This window comes from Panulirus ornatus, chromosome 14, assembly GCF_036320965.1.
Source record: "Panulirus ornatus isolate Po-2019 chromosome 14, ASM3632096v1, whole genome shotgun sequence".
Classification (NCBI taxonomy): Eukaryota; Metazoa; Arthropoda; class Malacostraca; order Decapoda; family Palinuridae; genus Panulirus; species Panulirus ornatus.
Window position 1 is genome coordinate 46,998,064 of NC_092237.1, and position 15,022 is coordinate 47,013,085.

The 15,022-nt window shown below is 51.4% G+C and overlaps 1 protein-coding gene across 2 annotated transcripts in view; it reads right to left on the reverse strand.

The window, feature by feature from the left end:
* The window catches only part of LOC139753376 (protein fem-1 homolog C), a 273,427-nt gene that overhangs the window by 122,786 nt on the left and 135,619 nt on the right, over positions 1–15,022 (reverse strand). The window contains exon 1 of one of the 2 annotated variants that reach the window (XM_071669801.1): positions 5,859–6,178. The exons of the other annotated variant lie outside the window; for it this stretch is intronic. Coding sequence (XP_071525902.1) covers positions 5,859–5,981 — 123 coding nt within the window. The 5' untranslated portion in view covers positions 5,982–6,178. Of the gene's footprint in view, positions 1–5,858; positions 6,179–15,022 lie in introns of those variants that run through there. 2 annotated transcript variants of the gene reach the window in all.

The window sequence follows — 15,022 nt, forward strand, 5'->3', positions numbered from 1 at the left end:
AACTACGCACCACACCAAACGGAAGACACAGATGGGAAGGGTCTCGACTGCCTCGTCCATATCCTCCCTCAGCTCGGGCACAAATCGTGTTACCTCTCGCCTTTATCAAATCACAACTTTCTACTCTATTACAAAATCAAGTTACCAGACAATCTCATCACTATTTTTCCACCAAAGCGCTCCCTCCCTCCTCCTCTTCATCATCATCATCATCACAGTCTATATGAACGCAAGTGAAGGCTAAGCAAAACCTCTTTGCCAATAAATAATACTACATCTGGTTCAGAATTTTTGTTGTTTCCAACTGGAGTCCAATATCAGAGTCCAGGAGCTGTCAAGGCCGACACCCAATCCAGAGTCAGGTCTCCTAATCAATGTACAGACACTCATGGAATGTTCTAATTTACTGAGTAATCTATAGATGCTTCCATTATTTTGTCGCAACACTGTGCATGAGTGTGTGAAAACACAGGTGCCTGAAATTCCCCTAACACCAAAGGAGAGGCGCCTGCGTCGAGACACACTCAGAGAACATAAATTAGCATCACCTCACGTCATCAAGAACGTTTGGAAAAGACTGGCCGACCCATTTACCACACAAAGGCAACGTCAACTTTATACTGGACGGAGAAGAACTTGGATGAGGAGACAATCACCACAGACGTCAGCTGGGGAACAGAGGACCTCCCCAGCAGCGTCTGCTGGCCACACACACACACACACACACACACACACACACACTATCAAAACCTCATCAGGGAAGAAAAGAGAGGCAACTATTCTAATGTCAATGGCAGCCATGGCAGTTCTAGCACAGTTGTGGTGTCTGTTTCCTTCCCTATACCGCTAAGCCTTGGAACTCCTTCATGAGAGACAAGTTTTCCGTTTCTTCCGAAACACTTGCAACATTCTTCAAACATCATACTTCTTCAAAGGGAATTTCGTTCGCGATCAGAGCCTTTGAAAAGAAAAATCTGTAACATATGTAAGACGGAGAGAATATTACGTTCTCATCCACGTCCATTATCGTTCATCTGACTCGCATGAGATGCCACCTTGACGACCTATCCACTGTATCACCCTCCACCACCACCACCACCACCATCATCCTCCTCCTCCGCCAGGTGGCGATACTGGGGCTCTGCCTGGACACGGACGGGCTGGTGGTGGTGGTGGCTGCTAGCACAGCAGTTCGTCGTCATCCCCGCCAGCTGGAAGTCTTGGAATGCCGGTGAGGAGGTCTACCGTGACCAGTTACTTCTGTCACCGCTGCCGCTCATGTAAGTTTCATGGGGTCACTCCCCTGCAGCCCACCACCTCACCAGACGGCTATGATACTCGTGTTTGCACACTGACTTTATGCGCCGCAACGTCTGACCTCTTGAGCTCGACGGTACGATAGCCTAGCCTTTGACCTAACTTTTGTGGGACCAAGTCAAAGGCCAGGACAAAGTATCTGAGCGGTCTCATGTTCGTGCTCAAAGGGCCCTATCGTCAAGCTCAAGGAGTCGAACACACACTCGAGGTCCGTCATCAATGCAAACTTCAGTTGTAAACACAAATGGGCAACAACAGGATTTACAGTATTCTCTGATAACACGCATCTACTTCCCCAGCTGGTAAGAGAGGAGACCTTGTTAATGGTGTTTACATTTTCGTCTACCACCATTCATGATGCGTCAGATGAACGGATAGTGAGGGATGTCTGGCAGGCAGGCGCTCTCTTGCTTGGTGTCGGAGGGATGCATCTCTCTCTCTGTCTCTCTCTCTCCTTCAAGGGACAAGGCTAAACACGTCGAGAACCTCGGCAGGAGGTCAATACCCTGATCCTCCACACGCCCAACCCTCCCTCCCTACCTCTACGCCTCCACACCCGCAGCCTCCCCATCCTGCCAGCCATCCGTCCTCCAGGGTTCACAGGAGAACGAGAGCGACGCCCGAGAAGCGAAGGAAATGAGAATGTCAAGACCTTGTCCGAGGCACCTGGGTCGCCAGGCCAACCCCATCCCACCACCTGAACCCCACACCATCCCTGAACCCCACCCCATCACCTGAACCCCACATCATCACTTGAACCCCAAACTGTTCCCTCAATCCCATCCCATCACCTGAACCTCGCCTCGCATTATTACCCGAAACCCACACTACCAAATGAACCCCACCCCATCACCTGAAACCCACCTCACCCCACCTCGACATCACGCGACAAACTCTACACCACACCGCGCCAGTTGTACAAGGCATCACATCTACACCATCACACGAAACTTGCCAGCTCACATCAACACAGCCTCGCCCAACACCACACCACACCGTACCATACGTCCTCAATATGCCACACGAAACCTCAAACTCCACACTGGAAAGACAAGAGGTACGAGGAATCTACGTCACCACAATAAAACCTCACAATTCCAAAAGACGCTCGGCTCCTAAACCTTGAATCTGCTCCTCCCTGTGCCTATCCCATGCCACAGCAGGTCATCCCTCACGTTCCCAACTGTGTGGGTCGGATGTCATCCCCGCCGCCAACGTATACGTCGGCGGAGGATACGAACTCCAGAGTCATCAACAACGGCGGCGCTGCCATGATCCACGGGAGGAGGGGGAAGGCTACCTGGAGCTGCTGCAGCTTCCAAATACATCATGTGTGGATATTTACCATCACCATACCTCTAATACTCTCCTCGAACTGCGGAACTCTGGACTTCCCTTCCTCCTCTCGTCCGTCCCTCTCCCTAAAACACTTCGATCTTTGGGTCGGTTCTACTAACAGTAAAAAAAAAAAAAAGGAGGGGGGGGGGGACGGACGCAGGAGAGGGGGGGGGGGGGTGAGCAAGACCTTTGGTGACCTGTGACATTACCTGGGCCGACCCGCTCACCCTGGGGTAACGCGCTCAACCTCACCACCACGACAGCACCGCACCTGGAGCACGACGGCACGACCCTGGAGCACGACGGTACGACCCTGGAGCACGACGGTACGACCCTGGAGCACGACGGTACGACCCTGGAGCACGACGGCACGACCCTGGAGCACGACGGCACGACCCTGGAGCACGACGGTACGACCCTGGAGCATGACGGTACGACCCTGGAGCATGACGGTACGACCCTGGAGCACGACAGCACGACACTGGAATACGACTCCTGGATACGACAGCCTGGCCTTTGACCTTCTCTCTCTCTCTCTCTCTCTCTCTCTCTCTCTCTCTCTCTCTCTCTCTCTCTCTCTCTCTCTCTCTCTGACAAGCGTTTCATGTGACCCCGACACGCACCGCTCTTTACAATAATCTCACAAAGGCAACCTGACATTTTGATATTGTGTGAATTTATGATGAAAAAAAAAAAATAATGCGAACCTTTAAAATACTTCGCAAGGTTAGTATTTACCCCTGTCGTCTCTCTCTCTCTCTCTCTCTCTCTCTCTCTCTCTCTCTCTCTCTCTCTCTCTCTCACACACACACTTCATCACCGTTTCCTGCGTTAGCGAAGTAGCGCCAGGAACAGAGGAAGAAAGGCAGGATTCGCTAGCTGCCATGTGTAATGCACCGAAACCACAGCACCCTATCCACATCCAGGCCCCACAGACCTTTCCATGGTTTACCCCGGACGTTTCACATGCCCTGGGCAGTCCTTTGACGTCACGTAAATACCAAATCGTTTACTCTATCCCGTGCACGCCTTTCACCCTCCTACATGTTCAGGCCCCTATCCTTCAAATGTCTTTGACCCCATCCTTCTTTTTCGCTCCACCTCTGACACATATAACCTCTACGTTAACCTCTCCTCACTCACCCTCTCTATATGTCCAAAAATTTCAGCACACTCTCTTCTGCTCTCTCAATCAAACTCTTTTTATTACTACACTTTTCTCTTATCCTTTTATCAACGACTCAATCAAACCATCTCACACCACATATTGTCCGCAAACGTTTAATTTCCTCTTTCGCACATCCTATCTCATGCCTCGTATCCATATGAAATTGTTGAGACTACTGTACCTTCATACACATCCATTTTTGCCCTTCCAGACAACGACCCCTCTTTCCAAACATTCTTAAGTTCTCCCAGAACCTTCGCCCCTTCTTTTCATCGGTTCTCTCTCTGGAGAGAGAGAGAGAGAATCAGCCGGGTAACTCTCACCACGGCAGCATCAGCATACACCACCATGCCATCGTAAACAGCCTCCAATGATGCCAAAGAGAAAACTGTCGCGTCCTTACGCTTCACCTTCGGTGCAATTCCGTCAATCGTCGACGGTGTTGCGCAACTGATGTTGTTGCTGCTGCTGATGTCGAGCAGCGCGCAGCACGGCGCGACAGGAGCTGCTGCACTTGATGAGACTAGGAGTCTGGCTTGCGTCACTACCCAACGGAGATGACCCACCCTCATCACACCCCACCCTTATCACCCCTTACCCTCATTGCCCCTTTCATACTCGCGGAAACTAATGCATGCCTAATGAGGTAACAACACCTGAGGGAGATGTGTGCGACGTGTCAACACGCCACCCACTCCCCTCCTCAGTCTCAGTACCGGTGCAGATAATGGCACCGTGGAGGGAGGACGCCCCTCACGAACGGCATGCAGTCCCGAGCTGTGACTCCCGACGCGCCACGGGGCAACACTATTTACGAACTGGCAGCAGCGAAGAGCGAGAGAGGTGTTTCATTCACTTACATAACCCGATAACCTTCAGTCTCTATATTATGCCTAGTGTGGAGGTCTCCACCATGGCAATAACAAGCACTCACACTACAGTGACAGCCGAGGAAACCCTGCAGGCGGGGCTCCACTCCTCCGTGTCATTCATATGGTCACGAAGACAACAAGTCACCTGGTAACATATATATATCCTATGACCCGAATACCATACCATCATGAGTCTTATTATCTCACATCCTCTCTATTACACATTCAAGCAACATTTACGAAAAGAAAACACACGTTGTAATACAGCAGTCTCTACATCAGTTCTTATCACCTGGATATTTCCACATACATTACGCTACATCGTTTGCGACATCATCCACGGCAACCAGCATATAAACATGAGCGGCCCAGCTGACCTGAGGACAGTGTTCATTAACTGATAAACTCCTCACGAGTGTTTATTATGGGACAACCTCTCCTCCGGCGTACCCTCTATGGTGTGTACCAAAGCCAACCAGGATGCGCTGGCTCAAGCTGACAGTTTGGCCCCAGACCCATGCGTGGAGGTGGAAGACCTTCCCAAGGGCCCCCTCCATCGTAAAGGTAAGGACCTACACTCAGCTGTGGGGTGGGAGGGTGGAAGACCTCAACCCCATCGTTAAAGTACTGTAAAATAAGGTAAAGTCCCAGTGTCCAGTGCACACACACACACACACGTCCACTCCAGCCATCCCCTTCCTGTGTATATCACACGATGACCTTCACACACATATACGTCGGCAGCCTGGGCCTGCCTCACCTTGGGAAGGAGTGGGGTGGTGTCAAGCTGGACCAGACAGGACACTAGTACCTGCCCTCACTGCTGGGACTGGCCGACGCCACAATTCCCCCCACAAAGACACAGTGCAACACTTTACCTCCAGTAATCTTGCGACTCCAACACTCTAGCGAGGGCAAGTGTACTACCTTCACTTGACGAACGGGTGAAAGTCTTCATCCTTACCTAACAGACCTGACCTTGACGTGGGATGAGGGCGACAGAGCCCACAATCCGTCTATTCTATAAAAATGAATTATATAAATGCACACCTCACCTTCCTGCTCCAGGAGTCCCTTCTATCCTTATGAAGCTCCTGCATCACTCGTCTGCACGTGTAAGACCCTCCTATACCTACACCCAGTAGCTAGAAGATGCATCTCACCTTGCACTGGTGTTGCAGGAGGGAGCAGTAGCAACAGTACAGGGTCCAGCAGAGGGAGGGCACCAGGCCACTACACCAGCGCCACAAGCAACTCACGGGGCTAAAACCAAAGCCTCTGTTCATGTCGTTTTCATAGACTCTCACGTCCTCACATCGTGACACAACTCCACACTTGTTGACGTGTGTGTACCACACTCGACGCCAACATTACCGCCGCACTCACTTCCAAGCTGGAGGCCCGACCAGATGTTACTGCTCAACAGACGAGGGTATGTGGCAGGCAATGGTCCGTCGGGAGGCTTGTGGGCCGTCGAGTTCCCGACGGGGACCCGACAATGCACACCTCCCGACTGTGGCAACCGATAAGTGCGAAAAATCCGGTGCTATGGAGGGGCCAGGAGGATACCGTCCTGGCCGTTGCGTGGTCCTACCAGATACTGGTGCTGGGGCAGGCGGAGGAGCAGGGCACCAGCAGCAGGCGTGGGCGTAAGGGGCGTGGGCGAACAGGTCTTGGGTTACCCAGGTAAGAGGTGCCTCCTCCCGCTAACCCCCACCGCCCCACCCAACCAACCTCAACAAAACCTTTGCTTGTTTGGTTCCGGCGGTGAGGCTTTCCACCGACCACCTCAACATCACCACCAGACCTCCAGGAGGTGTACATGGCAGGCCGGGCAGGAGAGGGTACCCTCCACACACACATACACACAAATCCCAGCAGTGGTCATCAGACCCAGCCAGCACAACTCACACACACACAACTCCTTGTTTTCATTCTATAAACAAGGGCGGCGTCTCGAGGACACTAGCATACGGGCTGAATCTCCACAGTTCTACACAGGTTCCTGGGCATGGGAACTATCCAGTACTATAATAACTACATACGTACATACTGCGACTGCTTCTTGGTCCTTCAAACCATCTGTGGAAGTCAAGTCCTCAGGGGCTTCTAAAGTGTTGCTTACGAGAGACGTCAGCACTCTGGACCACTTCATCTCCAGCCGTATGTTCACGCCGTCTCGAGGCAATACCTCGCAGCTGGAAGACCTCTTCGTCAGTGGAATCCATCATCTACCTTCCAGGCTCCATGCACAGTCAGGACAGACTTCAGGTACGGCTAATTCGACCCTCTCATCAAATGTTATGAATTCCACAGAGGAAATTTAAGGTACGTCTTGACTATACCAGCAGTAAAGTATCTGGTAGGGAGACCAATGACTAGGCGCTACCCTATCCTCTGGTCAGACAGACCTGCTCCTGATCCGTAAGTGTGAAGCTGGATGACAATTACTGAAGAAAAAAGACACTATGACGTACCTTATAGCTTGTATACCTGATGAAGACCTCGTGAGGTCTTCGGGGGGTCTTCTATCGCCACAGCCTGAGCTGGGTCCAGGCTGTTGGGTTGGGTCGTTTGGTCGACCAAGCTGCTGGAAGCCGCAGCCCGAAGGCTCACAAAGACCCCCCCGCGCTGACCCTGTATATCACGTGTTTATCCTTGCCGCGACATTAGTACAGCCAGGAAATTCTGGCAAAATGCTATAAATGTCAGGTTTTGCATTTTCAAAACAAAATTGCCTATTACATCTTACCATGCCAATTTTCACGGATTTTGCATACCATTCTAATATAATAGAAACTCCTAAGCGATTTTGAATTACTATTCGGTTCTCCTGAAACGAAAAAAAAAAAAAAATTGCTCCTCTCCAAGAAGCAATCTACCTAATGTTAAAATCGAACATTTCCTACAGTACCTTCCTGACGGAGGAGTGGCCGTGCGTGCAAGCAGGAAGGCCAGCTCGTGTGTGTATAACCCTGCGCGGCGCTCCGCCCTCCGTGGCCTCGACCCTCCTGTTTGTAGTAAGTCACTTCTTACATGGGAGCTCGAGACTGGTCACTTACAATGCCTACTAAAGTGAGCCTTCTTCACTTAACGATTTAGTGAGACGAGTCTGGTAGCACTGTGTTGACCACAAAATGAGGCACTCTAATTTGAAAAAAAAAAAAAAATGGGCGACAAATCATTGAAGCACAATAGGTAACTCGTCTCTCAACATCTATAGAGATTTGAAACGCATTGTGAGCACACACACACACACACGGATGTCGCTGCTTGCGGAACTGGCCACCAGGGTACACGTATTCTTCGTATTTTTTTGAAAAAGGGAATAACAAATATGTTCTCTGGGGCGCAATGGCTTCATTACAAAAAAAAAATGTTCTTTTCTCCGTTTTTAGACTGGGACAAAGTGTACGAAGTGAGAAATTGATAAAAGAATTGTCTTCTGAAACCAGTCCATGCTGTTTTGTTTTGGCTCACGTTTTCTTCGAAAGGAAAATGTGGTTTCCGCGCAGGGAAATTCTACATTTTTCAATATGGCGGCGGAATATGTCTTGTATTTTCTAACAGGAGGTAATACTCTCATGGGAGAACATGACACGCTGGTCATAAAATTGTTTAGATGTGGTGCAATCTGTAAATGCAACCCCAACCCACCCCCACCCTGAGAAGCAGCAGAGAATAATAATAATAATAATAATAATAATAATAATAATAATAATAATAATATAATAATAATAACAACAGACAAATATGGCTATTTTTGAAACAATTATCTGACTGACAACCAAGTATTCTATTAAGTGTAATATTTAACATAACATTTATCTGATTACTTTTTGAAGTGACATCATTCCTGCTTCTTCCCGTTTAGTTGCCTATGTCTATTTGGCTATTTCGGCGGTTTGTCCAGCCTATTTGCTCGCCTTTGGTGCCCACAACGACCGGAATCTAGTCATCATACACTACCTCACAGACTAGGATGATGGTAACACGAAATACCACAAAACTACGCAAGATATTCACTTCCAGACTGTCCGTGTCCATTATTTACATCCAGAAACAAATGCGAATCGATCGATCCTGCTGACGGACAACAACGCATCGCTCCGTCTCATGGCTACGTCGCGTTGACCCTCGAGGGGAGGAATCGAGGTCTCGAAGTCCTCCCTGCCCAGGGTGATGTTCCAGGCTGGGTATGGCGTGATCAGCTCTCCAGGTCCATCATCCAGACGGTCGGTGTGTGTGTGTGTGTGTGTGTGTGTGTGTGTGTGTGTGTGTGTGTGTGTGTGTGTGTGTGTGTGTGTGTACAATACTCCCAGCGTGAACAGATCTTGACGAATACTTGGCCACAGTGTCAGTCAGGACCTGGCCACAGCACCTGTTAAGTTCCAAGTGGTAGTTCAACTCCCGATGATAAGAGAGAGAGAGAGAGAGAGAGAGAGAGAGAGAGAGAGAGAGAGAGAGAGAGAGAGAGAGAGAGAGAGAGAGAGAGTCACAACCCGGTCAGATTCGGACGAGAGCACCAACTGAAACCCGGGCTAGCAAGTTGGCCAAGCACCGGCCACGATGACAGTCGAGCTGAATTCAAACTGGACGAAGTCCATTACAGCGAGCCAGCACACACGTACAGGAGGGACCTGAGAGGAGCCGACAGACGTTGCTGGTAGCAGCGTCGGTCTGCCGGCACCTCAGCATAGGTCTGCCGGCACCTCGGCATAGGTCTGCCGGCACCTCCAGTCACCTACATAACACTCGCACAGAAGACGAAAACAATTACGTGGGGGAGCGACATATTTCCTGGAGATGAGCGTCGTCAGGCGGGAGTATGGGCGCTAGGGACCTTCTGACACGTCGCTCCACCATCCACCACCCCTCCCAGCACACCAACCCCAGCTGGAGCTATCGTCTTCTCCTTCTCCCGCGCCCTGCGTAACCCTCACTATGACCTCCTACCACGCCAGCTGATGCCCTCAGCCGGGCCCACCTGCTCATCCCCCATCACAGATAAGCAGTGCACTTCCTCCTCCTCCTCCTCCACATCCATGTGAGTCGTTGTACTTCTCAGTTACCAGCATCACACACTATTCCTCCTCCCACCCCCACCTGCATACCTCAGCACCCTCACCACAACTCATAAATATCAATTACTATACAACTCGTTCTTCACTCACGCACGATGCACCGTCTCACGTATTCGTTCATACACATCACGGACCTCAGTGGCTTATGCCTATACGTACGTCAAATACAGTTCATTCATACCCGTGGGTTTCCCCCATGTACAGGCGGACCTGTCTAAGGGGTGGCTGGCTTCACCAGAGGCGGTGACCACCGTGCGTGCGGGTGGGAGGCTGGCCAACACTAACAATAATATACAAACCAGTCATTCTGCCATCACTGCTACTAATGCTATTACATCTTGGAGATTAAGGCATGTGTGGAGAGGTCGGTCGCTCTCCTGGAGGGCAAAGATGGGGGTATGTTTGAAGGTATTAGCAGTACGGACGATGTAATATGGATGAGAGGCGTGGGTTATGGATGAAGGTCGTACCGAGGAGGGTGGATGTGTTGGAAATGAAATGGCTGAAGACCATACGTGGTGTGAGGTGGTTTGATCGAGTGGGTAATGAAAGGGTAAGAAGTAGAGGTGTTAATAAGCAGAGTGTGGTCAAGAGAGCTGAAGAGAGATACACACAGCAAATGAGTGAGGAGAGGTTGACAAAGAGGATATACGTATGTGTCAGAGGTGGAGAGGACACGATGGGGGAGCCCAAACTGGAGATGGAAGGATGGAGTGAAGAAGATTTTGAGCGATCGGGGCCTGAATTGGAACGACGTGGTGTACACTGAGCGATGTGCTCTCAGTGAAGTGAACCAGGTCATGTGAAGCGGCCGGAGGAAACCATGGCAAGGTGTGTGGGGCGTGGTTATGTATAGGGGGGCTACGGTCTCGGTTCATTACGCATGACAGTTATGGAATGGATGTGAACGAAGGCGACCTTTCTTCGTCTCTTCCTGGCGTCACCTCACTAGCGCCGGAAACAGCGAACACGCATGAAAAATAATAATAATTCCCACAACAAAAACAACAACAACAACAATAATAATGATAAAAACAATAATAATAATGATAACAATAATAATAATAATAATAATAATAATAATAATAATAATAATAATAATAATAATAATAACAGAGTTCCAATGGCTGCCGATCCGAGCATCACTTGCCAACCTCCCCAACATTTCACTCCTCCCGTCAGTCTGCGAGCTAATTAGGCCTCAGCCTGGGATTATAATCGATAGAATTAATGACTCAAATTTCATCCAATTAGCCATACCTCGAGCAACAACATTCCCTGTTGAGAGAGAGAGAGAGAGAGAGAGAGAGAGAGAGAGAGAGAGAGAGAGAGAGAGAGAGAGAGAGGGGGGGGGGGGGAGGGGGGGGGAGGGAGGGGGAGGGAGGGAGGGAGGGAGAGAGAGAGAGAGAGAGAGAGAGAGAGAGAGAGAGAGAGAGAGAGAGAGAGAGAGAGAGAGAGAGAGAGAGAGAGAGAGAGAGAATCAGTATTCTTCCTGTGCTCCGGGAAACTCTCCCTCACTATGGCACCACGACCCGGAGCATGGCAAGGTGTGGTGTCTGGGTCACTCGCTCTTCACGATGGAGACGGGTCCTTCACACGATGGCCCACAGAAGGCAGCACCTCACACACTCACTACCAGCCACACACGGCCGGCCGACCCAGACGCCCGGTCACACTTACAGAAAGGGCACTCGAGATACTTTTAGGCGCACTTGTGCAACCACTTAAAGGAGAGGGCATTTGGAAATACCAAAGAGGAAGAAGTCGCTCAATAAACACACTTAACAGATGGCAGAGACGCCACGGTACAGGCACTCACGGGGTACGAGACTGGAGGCACTCACGGGGTGCGAGACTGGAGGCACTCGCGGGGTGCGAGACTGGAGGCACTCGCGGGGTGCGAGACTGGAGGCACTCACGGGATGCGAGACTGGAGGCACTCACGGGGTGCGAGACTGGAGGCACTCACGGGGTGCGAGACTGGAGGCACTCACGGGGTGCGAGACTGGAGGCACTCACGGGGTGCGAGACTGGAGGCACTCGCGGGGTGCGAGACTGGAGGCACTCGCGGGGTGCGAGACTGGAGGCACTCACGGGATGCGAGACTGGAGGCACTCGCGGGGTGCGAGACTGGAGGCACTCGCGGGGTGCGAGACTGGAGGCACTCACGGGATGCGAGACTGGAGGCACTCACGGGGTGCGAGACTGGAGGCACTGTGCGAGACTGGAGGCACTCACGGGGTGCGAGACTGGAGGCACTGTGCGAGACTGGAGGCACTCACGGGGTGCGAGACTGGAGGCACTCACGGGGTGCGAGACTGGAGGTACATACGGGATGCGAGACTGGTGACCCTCATGGGGTGCGAGCCTGGAGGCACTCACGGGGTGCGAGACTGGAGGTACATACGGGATGCGAGACTGGTGACCCTCATGGGGTGCGAGCCTGGAGGCAATCACGCGGTGCGAGACTGGAGGCACTCACAGGATGCAAGACTGGAGGCACTCACGGGGTGCGAGACTGGAGGTACATACGGGGTGCGAGACTGGAGACCCTCATGGGGTGCGAGACCGGAGGCACTCACGGGGTGCGAGACTGGAGGCACTCACGGGGTGCGAGACTGGAGGCACTCACGGGGTGCGAGACTAGAGGAACTCAACGAGATACGAGACCAGACTCTGATATGAGAATGGAATTCAGATGACAAGAGACACTCGAAGGCCACTCATGCACAGTCATGACACACTCGTTACAAATGCGAGGGGGAAGTGCTTGAGGCAGGGAGGACCCGGTGCCTCCTGGTGCAGGGGGTGTCTGCCTGGAGGAGGAGGGGAATGTGACGGCATGAGGTACGACAAGATGAGTGGGGTGAGGTCTGACAGAGAGGTGGAGGGTGAGTGGGTGAGGTCTGCCTGGGAGAGGTGGAGGGTGAGTGGGTGAGGTCTGCCTGGGAGAGGTGGAGGGTGTATGGTTGAGGTAATCGTGCCCTCCCGCAGGACGGTCGCACCTTCAGCTACAAACAAGGCAGGAAAAACACTTCCAAACAACAACAAACCAACCCACTGCTCACTGAACCTGGCCCACACACACACACACACGTTAAAACCTTGCAAGTTCCCTGGTGTCAGCCGCCTTCAGCTGGTACTGTTCCGGAAGACTATCAAGTGAGCGTCATGCAAGAACAACACCGCCGCCAGACTCCCTCCCCCAGCCTTCACTGTGCGAGTTAATGATGATGATAAATGTCGCACATCAAGGTCCACACACCTGGTGATCGTACACACGCATGGTGATCGTCCACACACCTGGTGATCGTCCACACACCTGGTGATCGTACACACGCATGGTGACCGTCCACACACCTGGTGACTGTCCACACGCATGGTGATCGTCCACACGCATGGTGATCGTCCACACACCTGGTGACCGTCCACACGCATGGTGATCGTCCACACACCTGGTGATCGTCCACACGCATGGTGACCGTCCACACACCTGGTGACTGTCCACACGCATGGTGATCGTCCACACGCATGGTGATCGTCCACACACCTGGTGACCGTCCACACGCATGGTGATCGTCCACACACCTGGTGATCGTCCACACGCATGGTGACCGTCCACACACCTGGTGACCGTCCACACACCTGGTGATCGTCCACACGCATGGTGATCGTCCACACACCTGGTGACCGTCCACACGCATGGTGATCGTCCACACGCATGGTGATCGTCCACACACCTGGTGACCGTCCACACGCATGGTGATCGTCCACACACCTGGTGACCGTCCACACGCATGGTGACCTTCCACACACCTGGTCATCGTCCACACACCTGGTGACCGTCCACACACCTGGTGACCGTACACACACCGAGTGATCGTCCACACACCGGGTGATCGTCCACACACCACTGTGGTGAAGGGTTGGTGCTTGGTGATGGGTTTGTGACACCTAGTGACGAGGTTGTGGCACCTGGTGACGACGTTGTGGTCCTTGGTAATGGGGTTTTGGCACTCTAATGATGGAAGGTGTGGCAATCAGTGCCTGAGGTTGTGGCACCTGGTGATTGGGGTTGTGGCAATCAGTGATGGGGTTATGGCAACTGATGAAGAGGTTGTGGCAGCTGATGATGGAGTTGTGGACTCCTGACTGTGACAGTGGCAGAATGATGAGGTAAAAGGAGAGAGATTCTCACGCATCAACACAGATACAATTATGATTACTGTCTGGATGAGATATACAGACATAGGGTTGACCATGAGTGGTGTAGTGTGGCACTGTACAATATACAGAGGTGTATGATAGTCATGCATAAGGAAAGAGATATATTGGTATCACTATGGCGAACATAAACACTGGGATACAAAATAAGAGAAAGTCAAACAAGTCTTGAGGACGACGACTGAAAGATGAGAGAGAGAGAGAGAGAGAGAGAGAGAGAGAGAGAGAGAGAGAGAGAGAGAGAGAGAGAGAGAGAGAGAGAGAGAGAGCAGGAGCATTCCATTACAAAAAAATTAATAAAGTAAGCTTATAATAATAGGAAAAATATATGATAAATTTATGATATCGAAATCAACAGGATGGATTCATGAAACTATTACGTCATGCCTAAATGTGCAATGTTGAGCCTGGCAGTACACTACGGCAGACACCTCCACTGTATTCTGAATGCAATCCTTTCTTTATTCGTCCGTGAGAATAAAATTTCCGAATATGAAATTACGGGTGTAAAATCCCGCGCCCCCCTTCGATCCCCAGGCCATAAACTCTGCCCTGGCCATGACCTATACAGCCTGGATGGGAGCGAACCCTGGGTCCTGACCTCGGCTCGCTATGGTGGGTCTCTGAACGCTGCTGGATGGATGGTTCGAGTGGTTTGTGTGATGGGAGAGGTTCAACCCTACTGGTTCATACTGCTGGATGGTTCGAGTGGTTTGTATGATAGGAGAGGTTCAACCCTACTGGTTCATACTGCTGGATGGTTCGAGTGGTTTGTATGATAGGAGAGGTTCAACCTTACTGGTTCATACTGCTGGATGGTTCGAGTGGTTTGTATGATAGGAGAGGTTCAACCCTACTGGTTCATACTGCTGGATGGTTCGAGTGGTTTGTATGATAGGAGAGGTTCAACCCTACTGGTTCATACTGCTGGATGGTTCGAGTGGTTTGTATGATAGGAGAGGTTCAACCTTACTGGTTCATACTGCTGGATGGTTCGAGTGGTTTGTATCATGGGAGGT